This window comes from Mya arenaria, chromosome 8, assembly GCF_026914265.1.
Source record: "Mya arenaria isolate MELC-2E11 chromosome 8, ASM2691426v1".
NCBI lineage: Eukaryota > Metazoa > Mollusca > Bivalvia > Myida > Myidae > Mya > Mya arenaria.
In genome coordinates this window covers 66,691,195-66,710,142 of record NC_069129.1, presented here as the reverse complement: position 1 = coordinate 66,710,142, position 18,948 = coordinate 66,691,195, and the positions used below count along the sequence as shown (strand labels likewise).

Below are 18,948 nucleotides of genomic sequence, written 5' to 3'. Positions count from 1 at the left end.
TGCTTTCCAAAGAAAACGAAACTAAATACAAGACATGTTTATTCAATACCAGTTCCATTGGAACGCTCGTGGTCACTGCTTCGTCCATTGTCGCTCCGGCTACGACCATTTTAGCGTAGACACGTGCAAAAATAATCAAAGAAATCGGGCATAATTTTGCCAAATCCAGTTTTGAACACTTACACATGAAGTAGCTGAATGCTTTTAAGCGTTTACCTTTTCGAAAAAAAAGAATGTGTGATTCATAAGTGCGCCTAAGTCGCTACCTATTCTAAGCTAAGATATTTACACTTGACACACAAGACATAGTTAATTGGTATTACTAAGACCTGGCGACTTTTTCTAACAGTATCATTTTTCCTTTTCTAATATTTTGAGTATGTTCTTGTGTAAGTCGATATCCTCATAATGTCCATTATGTTCCACCGCCCGCAAATCGTCCACATACTCGGCAGGAAGAGCGTTTTGGAGAGCGCCTCTCACGATGACGTCCATGTACATGGGCGAGGGACGGTTGTCATAACAGGAAGTGACTAGGTACTCGGCTGGAAGTTGGTACGTGCGACACGTGTACACAGCGTTGTCACCGTCTGTCACCTTCACCTCAATAGGGTTGTAGATCAGCTCCTGTCTGGACCGGACATGGAACAATGTGAGCGAATTAGGGAAACGGCAGTGAATGTGGAGGGCTTAGTGCAATTCTGTTGTGGCGCATTCTATTTGTATATCGAGTTCCATCATTTGCACAAAGCCCGCGAATTATGATCATGTATAACAGATATGGCATGCACAATTTAGATAGTTGATAGCAATGACGAATATAGTAGATAATAGTTTGTTTTTGTGTAAGATAGCAATATATTTCACCAAGTCAGCCAAGCCACTCCTGAGATATAACAGTTGGCATTTATATTGCAATCTTCCATTGAAACATTTTTTTTATTGATATCGTGTTAAAATTCATTAAAACTAACAATTTACTTATATTTAATTTCGAAATTTAGCCAAATATTTTTTTCAGTGACGTTATTTTCACTGCATCAATTTTGATAGTTTTACTGCTTTTATCGATTTTGATTTCCAAGTTCACAATGCCGGTTTGAAATGTTTTGAAAGTATGTCACAAGAAGGACGTCACGACCGCCTGTATTTTTACGCGGTTTAACAGTTAATCGCGTCCAGTTGATATTTTTTAAGACTTACAAGTTAGCATAAAGAAACAGAAAAACATATTTTAATTTCGGTTTAAATTATTTTCACTCTTGGAGATAGAAATACTAATTAGGTTGGGCAATTCATGAATTCAAACGTGGAATTCAAAGTCAAGAAATCAATTTTCGTTATGCTATTTCAAGCAGACATATAGCATGACCCAAGTCACTTGGTACAGTAATTGACTCTTCAATATGTCTTTCAAAATAGTAGATTTTTAGTTTTTTTTTTATTTAAGGAAGGAATGAAAGCATATCCCCATGCCTGATAAATTTTTATTTTAAAGAAAGCAGAATGAACACATACCTGTCGAGCGAGTCGCGGTGCTCTGTGCTCACCCGCCACACGCAGCCCCATACCACATGACCGGGGTCATCCAGGATGGTGGCAGCCCCGCCCCTCCACCGTAGCTTCATGGGATCCATCCCCAGACTCGTGAACCCCAGTCGATACCCCTGTATAGAATAAGTTAAGTGTTGTATTCATGAACAGGATGATTGAACATTTAGGCTATCATTCAAAATCCAAGTACATTGCCACTTGAAGAACAATGTAAGTTAAAACATAGAAAACAATGAAGCTAGATCCTTCCGAGTCACCAAAATAGTTGAACAGTCTGAAAACAACCGTCTTCGATTGATAACATATATTGACAGTAACGGAAGGCGAAAAACCGTCAGCGTCCGCAGACAGCAACGACTTGACTTTTAAAAGATTGAAATTATTCATTTTTATATTAATTTATTTTAGCTCGCCCGCGAAGACAGCTTTTAGACGTTACGAATCACGATCAATTTCGTTTCCATGGTAGAAACTGGAACAAGTGTCATATTTTTAAAGCCTAAGAAAACGTGACCCGATTGGGGCTCGACCCAAGACCTCTTGGATGACAGATGGACGCATACGAATAACTCGTATTTTACTTCAGGGGGAGAAGTCGGGCTCTTTAGCAACATGAAAGAAATACTTTGTAGCCAACGAAGGTCATGCTGCTGTTAAGTTCCTAGATTTATCTACAAAATGTTATGTCATGCCGATTTGACACTGATATTCCTGTTAGGCCTATGGCACGTCAGAAATTCATTCTAGGTTCATAACACGTCAAGCATTCATTCTAGGTTCATAACACGTCAGATATTCATTCTAGGTTCATGACACGTCCGACATTCTTTTTTAGGTCCATGACACGTCAGACATTCATTCTAGGTTCATGACACGTCAGATATTCTTATAAGGTCCATGACACGTCAGACATTTATTCTAGGTTCATGACACGTCAGACATTCTTATAAGGTCCATGACACGTCAGACATTTATTCTAGGTGCATGACACGTCAGACATTTATTCTAGGTTCATGACACGTCAGACATTCTTATAAGGTCCATGATACGTCAGACATTTATTCTAGGTTCATGACACGTCAGACCTTTATTCTAGGTCCATGACAAGTCAGACATTCTTATAAGGTCCATGACACGTCAGACATTTATTCTAGGTTCATGACACGTCAGACCTTTATTCTAGGTTCATGACAAGTCAGACACTCTTATAAGGTCCATGACACGTCAGACATTCATTCTAGGTTCATGACACGTCAGACATTCTTATAAGGTCCATGACACGTCAGACATTTATTCTAGGTTCATGACACGTCAGACATTCTTATAAAGTCCATGACACGTCAGACATTCATTCAAGGTTCATGACACGTCAGACATTCTTATAAGGTCCATGACACGTCAGACATTTATTCTAGGTGCATGACACGTCAGACATTTATTCTAGGTTCATGACACGTCAGACATTCTTATAAGGTCCATGACACGTCATACATTTATTCTAGGTTCATGACACGTCAGACCTTTATTCTAGGTTCATGACAAGTCGGACATTCTTATAAGGTCCATGACACGTCAGACATTCATTCTAGGTTCATGACACGTCAGACTTTCTTATAAGGTCCATGACACGTCAGACATTCATTCTAGGTTCATGACACGTTAGGCATTTATTCTAGGTCCATGACACGTCAGACATTCTTTTAAGGGCCATGACACGTTAGGCATTTTTATAAGTTCCATGACACGTCAGACATTTATTCTAGGTCCATGACAAGTCATACATTCTTTTTAGGTCCATGACACGTTAGGCATTTTTATAAATTCCATGACACGTCAGACATTTATTCTAGGTCCATGACACGTCATACATTCTTTTTAGGTCCATGCCATATCAGACTTTCCTTTAAGGCCTATGACACATACGCCATTCCTTTTTGGGTCTAAGCCACATCAGACATTCCTTTCCGTACAATGCTACATCCGACATTCATTTAAGATCCACGACACGCCAGACATTCTTTTTAGGTCCATGCCACATAAGACATTCATTAAGATCCACGACACGCCAGACATTACTTTTAGGTCCATTAAACATCAGACATTCTTTCAGGTCCATAAAACATCAGACATTCATTCATTTAAGATACGTGTCTCATCAGACATTCATTCAAGATCCTTAACACGCCAGACATTCGTTTTAGATCCATGCCACATCAGACATTTATTTAAAATCCTTGACACGCCAGACATTTTATTTAGGTCCATTTAACATCAGACGTTCTGTCGGGTCCATTTAACATCAGGCATTCATTTAAAATCCGTGACACGCCAAACATTCTTATCAGGTCTATGAAACAGCAAACATTCTTTTCAGGTCTATGTCACATCAGACATCCATTTAAGATACGTGACACATCAGACATGCATGTTAGATTTGTGATGCGCCAAACATTCTTTTCAGGTACATGTCACATCAGACATTCATTTAAGATCCACGACACGCCAGACATTCATTTAAGATCCGTGACACACCAGACATTCATGTAAGATCCACGACACGCCAGACATTCATTTAAGATCCGTGACACACCAGACATTCATGTAAGATCCGTGACACGTCAGACATTCTTATCAGGTCCATGAAACATCAGACATTCGTTTAAGGTTCATGACACTTCAGACATTAATTCTAGGTCCATGACACGTCAGACATTCTTTTAAGGTCCATGACACGTCAGGTATTCTTATAAGGTCCATGACACGTCAGACATTATTTTTATGTCGCCCATTTCAGTCGAGGTGTTATTGATTTGTTGCTGCAGTCGGCGACGTCGCCGTGCAAAGGGAAATGGCAAAAATCCATACCAAACTGTCATCCAACATGTTGTGGGTTCGATCCTCACCAGAGGCCTCCACCAAACTATGTGGTAGTCCAGAGTTGTATAGTGGTACTGGTGTCCGCCTGTTACCCAACATGTTGTAGGCTCGATCGTCACGAGGGTCATTTACCAAACTATGTGGTAGGCCGGAGCTGTAAAGTGGTACGGGTGTCCGCCTCTCACCCAACATGTTGTGGGCTCGATTCTCACCAGAGGCCTCCACTAAACTATGTGGTAGTCCAGAGTTGTATAGTGGTATGGGTGTACTCCTCTCTGCTAACATAAACCCACCAGCGGGTACTATCACCCGTCACCAGTGATATATTGTTTACCCAGAAAACCAACCCGAGAACGATTCGTATCAGCCTCTAGCTGCCTTCCCATCAATCAGTATAAACTGAACAATATAGTTACCTCCAGTTTCGCAGAGCTTACAAAGCGGGCACTCGGATTTTCTACTTGTAACCTCTGCCGTAGCAAGTTACTTCCGTACGCGAAATACAGGAACGACGTCATTGGTTTAATGCTCCAGTTTCGAACAACTTCTTTTACCACACGGCTACTTATGTTTGCTTTTATATTAAGAGTTACTTTTAAATATGTGTATATGGGTTTAATATAATTCACAAACACGATTGACCGCAGTTGACCTAGAGTTTTTGGTGACGCAGCAATTATTATTAAGTTGTCCATGCATTAGCAAACGCAGCGGCTAAATCTTATTACTTCCACAAAAACTCTTATCTTATCTAGTGAATACGACATTTGCTGTGTCTTGTGTTCTTCGAACAAGGACATGTGTCCATAAACTATAGTATACACACAATATTAGCAATATACCATTGACTAGGAAAATGAATAGTACCTTGGACTATGTCTGAACTATTTATTCATTGTGCATCACTATAATAAATGCTGTTTTTTAATAAATAGATAAACAAATATAGTTCATTGAAAACACAATTTAAAGGGACTGTACACCAGAAGGGCACCAACAAAAGTTTTTTTCTGTAACGAATCTCAGGACAATTATTTAATAAAATGATTTACTCTTTGATATCATAATTGCAAAAAAAATACCAAAATGTAAAAAAAACAATTGAGTCGGAGTCGTATCCACTGTGCTACGAAGGCTTACCCTAAACAGTTGGAATATTTAAGCTAAATACCTAAATCCATAAGGAATGATTTCAACTAGGTAGACATGCCTAGTAAAAAAAAATGGAAAAATACGAAAAAACTGCGAAAAATAAATTAATTGTAAACTATGTGGTACGTCAGTTAGTAAGTTTTAATGCATTGCACACATCGATACCAATTTTATATCAGTTTTCGACAATTTTCTCTTTTTTTCGCTATTTCATCATACGGAGTACAGCCCCTTTAAAACACAAGAAAACGCCTTTTCTGATTATCTATATATATTAATATGCACATACAATTTGGATTAATTCATAAAGGGAGAAAATAGGTGTGTCATTTAAATAAAAGTAAACTCAGTAACATAAGTTCCGTTCGTTATGGCACATAGAGAAAGGGTCACATATGTATATATATAATTATATATGTATATACGAGTATAAATTGTATAATTATACTAAAAAAGAAGTACACACAAATCATGTAGATTTTTTGTCTTCGACGCCGCCCCGCTGTAACCAAATGTTTTTACATTTTTTAAATACAATTGATTCTAACATTCCATTGTAAGCCTATTCCACGAATTTCACTACAACAGCCCCTTTCCCCTGCCCCTGTTAGTGTCATTGCGAAGTCCGGTTCCTGGTTTCCACGGTAACGAGCACCGGTGCCCCAGGCCGCACCACAAACAATGTCTCGATAGGCATCGGCACCTGAGGATAAAACAAATTTTTGGTAAGAAAATAGGCTTTAAATGTATTAATTAAGACAAATAATTGCACACTAAGTATCAGACCTATGGCCTACATAGTTTTTTTATATTGTTTCGATACGAGTCGGTATAACAAACAAGCGTTTGTGCCAACAAGATGTTTTATTTAAGCACGTGTTTCACGTAAATTCTTTAATTCCTAATGGCGATTGAAATGCACCGTACAGACCATTCTCCTACCTTGAGTCCGGGCGCGCGCCGGAAGCGGAACCTCTGGAGGAGGAAGGCAGCGGTCATTTTGAGCTCGAGGAGCGCCAGCCGCATGCCGATACAATTCCGGGGTCCCTGGCCGAAGGGAAGATACGCGTATGGCTCAATTTTAGCCTTGTTTTCCGGCGAAAACCTGTACGTCAGGAAATTATTGAGTTAGTTTTTAGAAAGAGAACATATTTACTCCTGTAGGAACCTCGGAACATGAAACATAGCCTATGAAAGGATACTGTTTATTTAAGGGAGAGCCGGTTCATATTAAGAGCACAGCGTGTTTGGGCAACCGCTTTGTTAATCCTTTTAACATGGCCAGTTCAAAAACAGTGTAATAAGTAGCGTGTGTATATTATACCATCGCTGTAATTTAATATTGGCACGTTTTTATTGTAGGTCCCAATATCACAAAAACTACTTCAGTCAAATCTCAATCTCAGACTCGGCTCATTTTACCACATAACATCAAAAGTTATTAAAATCGAATATGCTTTTACACCTTCTATCATAGACCATGTTGATTTAAAACTTTGTTCCAAATTCTAAAAAAAGAAAAGATATTCTACCGTATAAAAGGTAAATGAGTACAACTTGATGATTTTTAACAACTACTCAAGTACATGTATGTTTTTTTGTTCTACAATACATTTTTTAAATTATATATATATATATATATATATATATATATATATATATATATATATATATATATATATAAATATATATATATATATGACAAAATATTTTTACCAACACACTCTATGAGGGAATATGTTCTTTAAAAATAGTAAAAACAAACACGATTTGGAATCATACTATGCTTTTATATGGTAAAATGAGTTGAGATTAAGATTGAGATTTGACTCCAGTATTTGTGTGACAATAGGGCTAGGATAGGAGCTCTGCTTCCCGGTTACAGTTCTGATATGGGGAGCAATGCGTGAACGATCGAAAACAGAGAAAACCCTCCCCATTATGAAACAAAAACATTTCGTATTTTCAGACGAATTTGTAAATCAGCTATTCAAATGATTCAGTAAAAAACTGACATTGCCCAAGATTTACACATGCAACCCCTACCGTTCCGGGTTGTAGACTTCCGGTTGTTCCCAGTACTCGGGCATGAAGTGGAGGGTCGTCACCGGGATGTGGATCTCGATCCCTTCCGGTATGCGCACCCCACATATCTCCATTGGCTGTGAGCCCTGCCGGATTAATCTGAAACATGGTTCGAGTTTTTTATCACCGCCACCACCACCACCAACAACAACCACCTACCACCACCACAACCACCACCATCATCATGGCGCTTTATTTTTATCACTTTTATTATTCCGATTTTTAATAATATGATCATATTCATAAGGACTAAAAGTTTATGTGAACGTTACTTGGGCGCGACTGGGTGCATCCTCAGCGTCTCACTGACAATCATGTCGAGGTACGACATCCCAAACACTTTGTCGTAGTTCGGCTCCTCCTGGAAAAATGAAATTAATGTTGTATTTGTTTCAGTAAAAAATCACAATTTAACTGACATATATGTACCGTAGTGAAAATGGTTTAAACAGCATCGGTATGTGGTAAATGTTGGTGTTAGCGTCTAGGAAGTTAACGTGAAACAGATCCACTAGGGGCGGAGGGGGGGGGGGGGAGAGGTTCAACCGATTAATGATTACTCAATGCACACATATTTAATAATTGCCGCAGATTGAAACTAAATAAATCTTAGCGACGGTCTCTCTCTCTCTCTCTCTCTCTCTCTCTCTCTCTCTCTCTCCCCCCCTCTCTCTCTCTCTCTCTCACTCCTTCTCTCTCTCTCTCTCTCTCTTCCCCCCCCCCTCTCTCTCTCTCTCTCTCTCTCTCTCTCTCTCTCTCTCTACCGTTCTTATATCGCATATTTCATGAGCTCAACCGAACAATCTTTATATAGCAATTGGTAGCGCCTTGGATCGGAATTTATAAATACTCTGCGATGTTGAGCTGGATATATGTACGAACTAACCCTTTTAAGCAAAAGCGTTAATTCAAATTGCGTTTACGCGCAGTTTATACGTTTCTATACGTACACCTGCTAGTTTTTCGTCAATCTCGGCAATAAGCCTGTCCTGTATGTCGGGGTGTGTGACCAGGTCGTACACCAGCCAGGAGAGAGTACTTGCAATCGTGTCGAACCCTGCGATCATAAAGACGTTCGAGTTGCCGATAATGTCCTCGTCCGTCAACTCTGAAATAAGGGTAAAAATATACTAGTCTTTTTATATATGATATAAAAGAAAATGTGAGTCCCCTTTGTGGTTGCCAGTCAGTAATTTCAAAGCAAATTGAATACTTTTTTAAAAATTGACCTCTACATGTTTTTTTTAAAAGGAGTCTTTCACAGATTGGTATATAAGAACGTTGCGCCATTAAGTAATCCTGGCCCAAAGCAGTAGTAAAACTATGTTATTGAAAACTTGCAAAATGCAGGAAATATTATGAAGTGTTCTAATAATAATATTACTTATGAAATACTGCACGTGCTCTTGTTAAATTTAAAACGGGTTTCCCCGATCAGTGCGATTATTAGACTTGCTGGAACTCTGCTATAGTTTTGGTCAAGTAGTATTTTGAATCAGAACGATGAATACATTTATTTTAAGAATTTCATGTTTGTTTAATGGATAATGCATATAAGACATTAGTTTTAAATATTACGTTCTCCATTTCCGTCTGATTGGTCGCTCTTATCCTTGGCATCTATAAGAAGCTGCAGCAAATCTCGGTGGGTCTGTAAGTAACATCCTTAAGAAAAGGTGCAAGAGAATATCTCTGTACGACTTAAAACATGTAATATTGATTTTTACAGATGCGATGTCCATTCCCAGAATCAGACGATTTAAGACGAAAAAGCGGTCCAATGATCATGTATTTAGCCAACCAAAGTTCGGCAGGGCTTATCAGCATTCTTATTGTACATGCGTATGTAACTATGTCTCCATTTCGCTACAGCTGGACAATATCATCTTAAACTTCAATACTCGCTTTTACGACATCAATTCATGATTCAAAAGGAAAACCATTGACATTGTCATAATCATTCTAAAAACATTGAGCGATAAATGACATATATGAACCCCACCGTACCTCTGGGTGTTTCTCGCTCCTCCTATTCTCTATGAGGGCCCGGGAGGCGGACCTGAAAAACTGGCGGCTCTCTTCAGGTACGAAGCTAAAGTTGAAGAACTTGTTCACCATAGATATCTCCGGAAACAGCACTACGATGGAGAACGTACAATATATAGTGTTGCGGGGTACCAGTAAGGTTTGGAAAAACTAATCATGACAAACTTGGCAACATAAGATAGCGAGACATAAAGGTTAATAGTTGAAATAACTTGAAGAATGTTAATTCCAGATTGAAATTGCGACCAATATGGAGACCGAGCTACTTACGCATACCCGACAAAAATAAATCATGCCTGTGTATTTAAGGTCCGTAAGTACATTTTCTTAAAGCTGCACTCTCACAGATTGATCGTTTGACAACATTTTTATTTGTTGTCTTAGAATGAGCCAATGTGTGTGCAAAACTCTGGAAACCAGTGATATAAATCTGCTGACAAAAGATCAGATCTCAGTTTTACATATTTACGTTCGAAAAATTGATGTTCTATGGCTTAAAGCGTTACTAAAGCTTTAGATAAATTAATATTTCGGCAGTTTTCCAAACAATTGAGATCTGTTCCAGCGTGCCCACAGGATTTAAAAATGTTGGTACATATACCCACTAGAAATGTTGGTACATATACCCACTAGAAATGTTGGTACATATACCCACTAGAAATGTTGGAACATATACCCACTAGAAATGTTGGTACATATACCCACTAGAAATGTTGGTACATAGACCCAATAGTTTTGGGAAAAGTTGGTACAGGCTTAAAAATCTGGGTACACTGGTACTAATTTTTTTTTTTTTTTCAAAAATGAAGATTTGACTCAAGACTGGTATTAAAACTAAAATAGGTAATGTTTACAGTGTGTATTCAGTAAACTAAACTGTGAAGTATATCTATAGTAGGCTTAAGTTATCTGTGACATAAACGAAAGATATTAACAGTCAGTATTAATATACAAAAGTCTAAGGCCTAAATGAGTGTAGATCGTACAAATGTTTGCTGCGGGGAGCTTATTGATTTTCATTTGAAAAGCAACCGTTTCCTATCGGTAGTCTAAATCGCACAGATATCTGCCGCGGGGCGCTTATTGATTTTCACTTGTAAAGCAAGCGTTTCACGATTTTAGGTTACCAACCACCAATTTATGAGCCGAACTCGTTCATTCGCTAACCACAACAAAGATAGATACCTGCACGCACGGACATAGAAAACCTCGCGTGTACACCATGTTTTCTGCGTGAAAAACGCAGGATTCTGCGTGACTGGGCTTGCTAGCTGCTGTTTTCAAATTTAACCATGCTAGAAATTCTTATCTTGCCCATGGGCAAAGATAAAACAAGTACTCGTATGGAACTCCTTTTTAATGGTCATCACATTGTAATTACCTCCCTTGTTGAAGACTGTCGTCTGTAGCATCATAGAAACCTTGTCTTGTGTTAATATTTAGAATGCTAATTAATAATTTCTCGCTTTAAATGTCCACATAAAAAACCTCGTTTATGCAAAACACCCTACGCTCGGGTCGGAATGAACCTATCTTACACTCTCGGGCATGGAAGTATCTTATATGACTCAATTGAAGGCATTAAGGCCAAAATCAGCTGGTTCTGAGACGAAAAAAAAAGAAAATGTAAGAACTGTCAATCTGTGAGAATGCAGCTTTAAATAAAAGAAGCAGTAATGACCAGAAACCGTACAAAAGAGTAAGAAGAGGAGGTGTTTGCCGCTGAACTTAACAAAGCCGTACGCGTGCCGGACGTACGGGTTGTCAGGGTTGTTCTGGGCGTCCACATCGACACCGAATCCCACGTTAAGGATCACGTTCATGGTAAAACTTTGCATCAACCTGCGAGAAAGGGAATGGGTTTTGAATTGAGCTTGACCATTCTCATGTATACTTTGAGTGTACCTGTTCCTCTCGATCTTAAATATCTGGTTCCAAAAGTACCACAAATTTAGAAATGGTAGAACATTTATTTACGTAACAATAACAACAGAATGCACCATTTTAAACAAATATAGACAACAAATGCCAGCCCTTTTACCACGATCACTATCTTTTGTTTCATAAAATCAGTCCGAAGTCTTATGGCTGAAATGAGTTGATATTAAGATTTGACTTAAGCATTTTTCGTAATATTAGAGCCCGAGGTGAATAGTTAAACAGACGTGCACGGGCGCTTGCTTTAATATGTGGAAAAGTGCAAACCATAGAAACAACACTGAACACATTGGCAGTTAGACAACCCGTTTAGAATATATTGGCTATTCAAGATGGTACAAGAACCCAAAGTAAGCTACACACACTCAAAGACGTTTAACAATCAACGCCTGACATGAATAAGTGTAGCCTTTCCATTTTAGGAACGCTTGAATTCAATACTATTTACACTTATTGTGTCGGCAAAGGTCCTTTGGTTTATTCAGGCTAATGTGCACTTTGTACACTCTTATACTCTTGTATAATGCATAAATTACCAGCCAAACACATGACTGTAGTATTGTCAAATACTGTTGTACACGTGAAGCAAACTGGGACCTTAGTGGCAAACACAATCTATCTCAGGCTCAAGGCCTCTGAAAAAACAAACTGAATGATATGGCTGCCGTTGAACAAAAAAAATATAACGCATATAAAAACAAGAGATGTTTGTCAAACATTATGCCCGCCCCCCCCCCCCCGAGCGCCATGTTGTCAGGATTATTTGGACAATTGAATGAAATATGCATGGACCTCCAGGTCAAGTTTAAGGGCAATGGGTGCAGGCAGTGTCAAGTTATCACACTGACAACCCTCTGCGTTAAAGGTCACTGTGACCTTGACCTTTGACCCGATTACCCCTTAAATTAAAAGGGGTCATCTACAGGTCAGGCCAACCCCTGACAAGTTTGAGGGCCATGGGTTATTTGGACAATTGAATGAAATATGCATGGAACTCCAAGTCAAGTTTAAGGGCAATGGGTGCAGGCACTGTGACAAGATTTTCGCATTCAAGGTCTCTGTGACATTGATCTTTGACCCGATGACTCCTAAGATCAATAGGGGTCATCTATTGGTCAGGCCCAGCCTTCATGTCTAGTTTGATGGTCATAGGTCCAGGCTTTGTTGAGTTATCACTGGGAGAAGCTTTGTTAACTTTTTCGTGTTAGAGGACACTGTGACCTTGACCTTTGACCCGATGAAACCCAAAATCAAAACGGGTCATCTACTGGTCAGGCCCAACCTTCATGTCAAGTTTGATGACCATAAGTCCAGGAATTGTGGAGTTGGCTTCAAGGTCACTGTGACCTTGACCTTTCACTTATGACCCCCAAAATCAATAGGGTTCATCTTATGGTCAGGCCAAAACTCTAAGTCAAGTTTGAGGGCCATGAGTGCAGGCGTTGTCTAGTTATCAATTGGACAACTTTTTATCATTCAAGGTCAGTGTGACCTTGATCTTTGGTCCGATGACCCCCAATATCAATAGGGGGTCATCTACTGGTCTACTGGTCAGACCCAACCTCCAAGTCAATATTGAGGTGCAGGCATTGTCAAATTACTAATCAGACAACCTTTTATCATTCAAGGTCACTGTGACCTTGACCTTTGACCCGATGACTCCTTAAAACAATAGGAGTCATCTACTGGTCAGGCCCAGCCTCCATGTCAAGTTTGATGACCATAGGTATTGTCATTGTTGATAAATCACCCGGACAAGCTTTAAAATCATTTTCCATTTAAGGTGACCTTGACCTTTGACCCGATGACACCTAAAATCAATAGGAGTCATCTACTGGTCAGGCCCTATCTTCATGTGAAGTTTGATGACCATACGTCCAAGAATTGTTGAGTTATCACTTGGACAAGCATTTGTCTACCGACGGACCGACCGACCGACCTACCGACCGACCTACCGACCGACATGTGCAAAGTAATATACCCCTCTTCTTCGAAGAGGGCATAATTAAATATTTAGCTTTGTTGTCAGATTTCTTCTCATTTCGTCTTATCGATTTGCCGCGAATGTCAGAGCAAAAAGATAACATGAAAATAGGTGTGAAATACCGAATCGGAACTGTAATATTTTTTTTATTTTACTGACTTCGAAATAGCGATAATTTCGAAATAGTGATTTCGGTTTATTGATGAAATATTTAATTAAAAGAAGAAGAAATACAATCGGGACCAAAAAATAGATAAATATGAAATAGAGATAAATTCGGATAAACGGTGTTCGGATAAACGGTGTTTAAATGTATGGCATTTTTGCCATTTCGTTATTATACCCGCCTAATTGACAACACTTGCAGAAATCTATCACCACTATGGAAGCCTATTCTGTCTTTACTGGCGATGTGATCAAGTAGTCTACGCTTCCATACCCCGCACATCGGAACCCCAACTTACGGGTTGATATCGAACCCATTTGGATGCTCCTCATTCTGTTTGACCACCTTCTTCTCCAACATCGCCAGACATCTGCTGATATAGCTGCTCATCTGAAACGTTTATAAATGGTCTTTGCATGTAAGTATTAACTAAGTACGTATCCAGGTCCCCATTTCTCGAAACTTCTTAAGCGTAATCAACTTAAGTACTAAAGTAGCTTATTTCATTAAGCCAAAGTTAAAAGTAGAAATTGTTATAAATATTTAGCAATGTGGTAAATAATTATGACTTTTAAAAAAAAGAACTGTTGTAAAACATTTAGAACTACAGCTCAAACAAAAACGAACGAAAGTGTGGCTGAATTGAATAAGAACAGAAACATTTTGACAATGACGTTTACAGCAACCTAAAATTGGATTAAATAAAACAACAATTCACAGTGATAAAACATAAAGCAACGTTATGGTGTGTTTTTGTCCTTAACATACAGGTCTAATTTTGCCGCTGGTAAATCCTGGGGAGAAGGAGGTCCGAAGTAGGCGACAATATTTCCCTTCCGCAAGGTCCATCAAGCCGTGCGTTTTTCGCCCCACCGGAAACAAAGCCTGTAATGTAGAAAACAGACAATGTACCGTACGGCCACGGCTTGCCGACAGGTCCATCTGCCGCCTTTAAATTGTAGCCTGACATGTACACCTTTATGGTATCAACTTAACGTAACAGTTTGCCCCAGGTATTCCTCTACCGGCAGGATCATGAGTCATTCGGAACTCCTCGTCCATTTCCCATAGAAAACAACCTCGGATGTATATCAGTAGAAGTAGTTCGCAATGTTTTAAATAATATATCAATTAATTGTAGTGTTTTAACATGAATGTTGTATATCTAAGTTCAAACTGATTGCCAATGAAGTGAATTATTGCATAAAAAACATAAGATTCCCAAGAGTAAAGTCCTAAATTGAAATTACTACGTGATCTACATGCAGCGTTGTTAAAATGTAAAGATTTCTGACATTGTAAACCGTCCATAACCATCCGAGGTTGATTTCGATGGAAAATGGCCGAGGAGTTCCGATCATGAGTCGATTTATCTGCAGCCTCAATTGAAACATAGCCTCAACTCGACTCAACATCTTTCAACATCATTCGTTGAGTAAGCGTGCGAGCATGGCTTGTCATTGGTATTTTCCTCCCACCAGGCTCATCAGTTGGTTTATCTGCCTCACAACGGAAACATTGCCTACCATGTACACATTCATGGTGTATGGTCACCGCTTGGCGCTTTCAGGATCATGAGCAACCTGCAGACAGCTGGGTTGTTAATGTCAAGAGTCGATTTTCTGAAACGTTTCCCTCAAGGAAACACCAAGCTGGAAATTAACCCAACATAGACCAGACCCCGATAGGCAAATGGTTGGTAACCGACGAAAGCGTGTTTGCTGCATCGACGGTATCCCACGTGCGACAAATTCCGTTACCCTCCCTGGAGTGTAACGGAATCGGTGTAATACATTGGTATCACACGTGCGACCCATTCCGTTACCCTCCCTGGAGTGTAACGGAATCGGTGTAATATATTGGTATCCCACGTGCGACCCATTCCGTTACCCTCCCTGGAGTGTAACGGATCGGTGTAATACATTGGTATCCCACGTGCGACCCATTCCGTTACCTTGAAACTTGAAACTTGTTTATTTGATTAAACGCCTATTTTTACATAAAATACTCAATGGCGTTGTACAATACAATGATAAAATATTTTAAATAATTTAAAGATATAATACTATCTAGACATCAAACATACTTAATTTGAAATAAACAAAAAAAAATAATTAAGCTAAATACATCGTTAAAGCAAATAAAACACATGACATGAAGTAAGATAAATTAAAATATCTAAAAAAAGAATGAATATAAAACATAAAATAAACAATCATCGCATGCTAATTTATCACAGTTAGTTTTCCACGGTTCATTGTTCAGTCACTGTTTTTAAAACAACATGTCAAATTTTCGAAAGTAATGTGTCTTCAAGTTCTTCTTAAACACTTCTAACGATTTCGATGTTCGTATATCAGATGGCAAATCGTTCCACAGGGCTGGGCCAATGGTACTAAAACTGCGATCAGAGAATGTTTTATGTTTGTTTGTTGGTACGACGTAACACCCCACACTGGATAGCGAAGAACGAAGATTGCGTGGTGGTTGCTTTACTGTCGACAGATCTACTAGGTATGCCGGTGCCTTTCCGACCGAGCAATTGTACATGATGGTTAAAATTTTAAAGTTTATCCTAACTTTCACTGGTAACCAGTGTAATTCAAACAAAGATTGTTTGGAGCTTTCATATTTGCCTCGAGAAAGCACAAGTTTTGCACACATGTTTTGAATTCTTTGCATTTTCTGAATATCACAGGCAGCAATGCCATACAAGATGGAATTACAGTAGTCAATGTGTGACATTACCAGTGAAAGAACAAGAATCTCCGTTGCCTCTTTGGTCAAATATTTTCAAATGTTTTTAATTCTCATGTAGTTTAGCATGGCTGTTCGGCATTTTCGTTTTACATGCTCCTTAAAGTTTAAAGTTTCATCGAGAAAGGCACCTAAGTAACGTATACAGTGTACAGCTTCGATACTGTCACCAACAATATTGATGTTTTTTGTTTGACATTTTGCAAGTTGCTGCCTACTCCCGAACATGATGAACTCAGTTTTTGCTGTATTCATTTTCAGTTTATTTTCATTCATCCAATCATTGATTATTACAGCACACTGTTCAATGTCTTGAATAGCACTTTGTTCTGCAGAAGGTATGTTTGGCCGAAAACGTTTATTGGCAGTATGGTCGTCGGCGAAACCGTACACTGTGATGGTCGGGGGTATCACATCAAACAGGGTACCTGCATAAGTGAGATACAACCATGGGCCTAGACAGCTTCCTTGAGGCACACTACATTCTAGTTCTCGAGGTGTTGAATACGTCGAATTGACATTAACACTACAATTACGAGGGTGTAAGTACGAGACAACCCATGCAATAGCCGTAGAGGAGCTACATCTACAAGAATACTATGGTCGACTGTGTCGAAAGCTGCGCTTAGATCTATGGCTATTAATGCTGTTACCTCTTGTAGCTCCAACCCACCCAGAATGTCATCAACTAGACGCAAGAGAGCAGACTCACATGAGTGATAACGTCTATAGGCACTTTGGTTTTTGGGGAGTAGATTATTTTCATCTACATGTTTATTTAATTTCAGAAGCACTGCCTTTTCAATCACTTTAGAAAGGAATGAAAGATTGCTGACCGGTCGGTAATTTAAGAATGTAAGTTCAATGCCAATCTTTTTAATCAAAGGTCGAACAATGGCTTTTTTCCATTTACTAGGGAAGACACCTTGCATAAGGGATACATTGACCAATGTAATTGAAATGGTGACAACAAATATGTATGTAGAATATTGAAAATATTTTGATGTTTATAGCAATTAAAGCTATTATACAAATACAATGATCTTACCCGAAAACCTTGCCGTATTTTTGAATGCTTTCAACATCGATGTAGCCAAAGCCCTACACATAATCAAAAACGTGGTAAACTGGCCGCAAATACCATAGAACATTGCTTCCACATGAAACTTCATTCATCGATTCGTATACATATTTATATTTCGCTCAGATTAAATCCATAAAAATGTATAATATTCAAAATGAATTGCCCAGTATGCAATATGCAAACAAATATGCGGAGGGCACACTGACACCCGATTTCATCATTTTTACAAATGCATTTTGCAGCCGGATGTATAACTGTATAGTAAAACATAATGCTGAACACCCATAATTACACTATCCTGGGCGAATTTTTTGACCGAAGATGACCTAAAATAATACACCGGAACATCCCTCTGCCCATATTTCGGCAGTCTATAATCCGTTCTTTTTTCGATTAAATATATATTTATATATTCTTTGGGAAATTAAGGGCCCGTTTGCCATGATTCAGACTACGGGGTTTCTGGCAGGAGCCCGTTGGAAACAAGAAAATTCCAACCCCGTTTACAAATGCGAAATTCAGCATACCTTCTTGTACTGCAGAGGCAGGTCGCCCACGATCAGGGTGGTTGGTTTTGTGGGCAGGCCTATTCGCCGGAAGTAGCTCTGTTTGTACCAGCTGTATCTACACAATGTCAAGGTCAAAACTGTAGGTCAAGGAGTTGTACAAAATACCATACGCTAAGAATGGCTTCTGTGAAACATAATAAACATTAACAAGCACCGAGAGAACGAATGACAATGGCTCACAAGTTAAGTTAGAATGTGTTCACTTACATCTATAAGAACAATCTCATGTGTGATTATTTGATGTTAAAATAAAAAAAACCGTAGATTTTCCTGAGCAACTCTCATACAAGAGAAATATACGTACAGGCAGATGGCCATTATCAGGCCGACCGGAACCAGCAGCCGATCTGGGATGTCCAGCAATCCGAGAATCTCCATCGCACACCTGTATAGACAACTCAAATTATGTGTAATTACTAAAGTTCGTGATTATAATGAAATGCACTTTAAAGGTTATGCAGGTATAACGTCAACTTGCTTGTTTGATGGCAACTTACTCGATATACTATTCAAATGCCAAGTATTATAGTAATTTCAACGAATGAATGAACGATGCAATATTTCTAGCTTCGAAACACGAATGAATAGGGAAATTAAGGCACGTACTTGCTAATATGTTCTGATTCTATCTTGGTGAATATTTCGTAAGATTAATCATATTTTATATACATAATCGAACACGCTGGCAAGGTCACAAGGTATTGAAGACAGTTCGCAATTTATTGACTTAGACAGT

General features: G+C 38.9%; 2 protein-coding genes across 4 annotated transcripts; both read right to left on the bottom strand.

The window, feature by feature from the left end:
• Positions 1–26: 26 nt before the first annotated feature.
• Positions 27–5,088, bottom strand: LOC128243424 (gamma-glutamylcyclotransferase-like). The gene is made up of 3 exons (XM_052961202.1): positions 4,848–5,088; positions 1,519–1,667; positions 27–631 (listed from the first exon to the last, which is right to left on the bottom strand). Exons 1-3 carry the CDS (start codon positions 4,947–4,949, stop codon positions 352–354), a joined length of 531 nt encoding a protein of 176 aa, XP_052817162.1. The 5' UTR covers positions 4,950–5,088; the 3' UTR covers positions 27–351.
• Positions 5,089–5,322: 234 nt separating this feature from the next.
• Positions 5,323–18,592, bottom strand: LOC128244909 (cytochrome P450 3A19-like). Of its 3 annotated transcripts, XM_052963043.1 has the most exons (7): positions 18,517–18,592; positions 18,171–18,267; positions 14,571–14,687; positions 14,101–14,192; positions 11,408–11,556; positions 9,676–9,806; positions 8,650–8,776 (listed from the first exon to the last, which is right to left on the bottom strand). In XM_052963043.1, exons 1-7 carry the CDS (start codon positions 18,588–18,590, stop codon positions 8,771–8,773), a joined length of 666 nt encoding a protein of 221 aa, XP_052819003.1. In that variant the 5' UTR covers positions 18,591–18,592; the 3' UTR covers positions 8,650–8,770. The 3 variants fall into 3 exon arrangements, with proteins under 3 accessions (XP_052819005.1, XP_052819004.1, XP_052819003.1); XM_052963045.1 differs by lacking the exons at positions 9,676–9,806; positions 14,101–14,192; positions 14,571–14,687; positions 18,171–18,267; positions 18,517–18,592 and adding exons at positions 5,323–6,286; positions 6,526–6,688; positions 7,630–7,767; positions 7,941–8,029 and having other exon boundaries at positions 8,619–8,776; positions 11,408–11,884; XM_052963044.1 differs by lacking the exons at positions 11,408–11,556; positions 14,101–14,192; positions 14,571–14,687; positions 18,171–18,267; positions 18,517–18,592 and adding exons at positions 5,323–6,286; positions 6,526–6,688; positions 7,630–7,767; positions 7,941–8,029 and having other exon boundaries at positions 8,619–8,776; positions 9,676–10,409.
• Positions 18,593–18,948: the final 356 nt, after the last annotated feature.

What these genes read in the sequence shown, in the direction of transcription:
- LOC128243424 (XM_052961202.1), bottom strand. Translation starts at nt 4,949, where the DNA reads ATGACGTCGTTCCTGTATTTCGCGTACGGAAGTAACTTGCTACGGCAG. An exon ending in TAAGCTCTGCGAAACTGGAG is followed by an intron (nt 1,668 to 4,847) that starts GTAACTATATTG and finishes TATTCTATACAG; the next exon opens with GGGTATCGACTGGGGTTCAC. An exon ending in CACCGCGACTCGCTCGACAG is followed by an intron (nt 632 to 1,518) that starts GTATGTGTTCAT and finishes TGTCCGGTCCAG; the next exon opens with ACAGGAGCTGATCTACAACC.
- LOC128244909 (XM_052963043.1), bottom strand. Translation starts at nt 18,590, where the DNA reads ATGGAGATTCTCGGATTGCTGGACATCCCAGATCGGCTGCTGGTTCCG. An exon ending in CCAGCGGCAAAATTAGACCT is followed by an intron (nt 14,193 to 14,570) that starts GTATGTTAAGGA and finishes TAAACGTTTCAG; the next exon opens with ATGAGCAGCTATATCAGCAG. An exon ending in AATGGGTTCGATATCAACCC is followed by an intron (nt 11,557 to 14,100) that starts GTAAGTTGGGGT and finishes CCTTTCTCGCAG; the next exon opens with GTTGATGCAAAGTTTTACCA.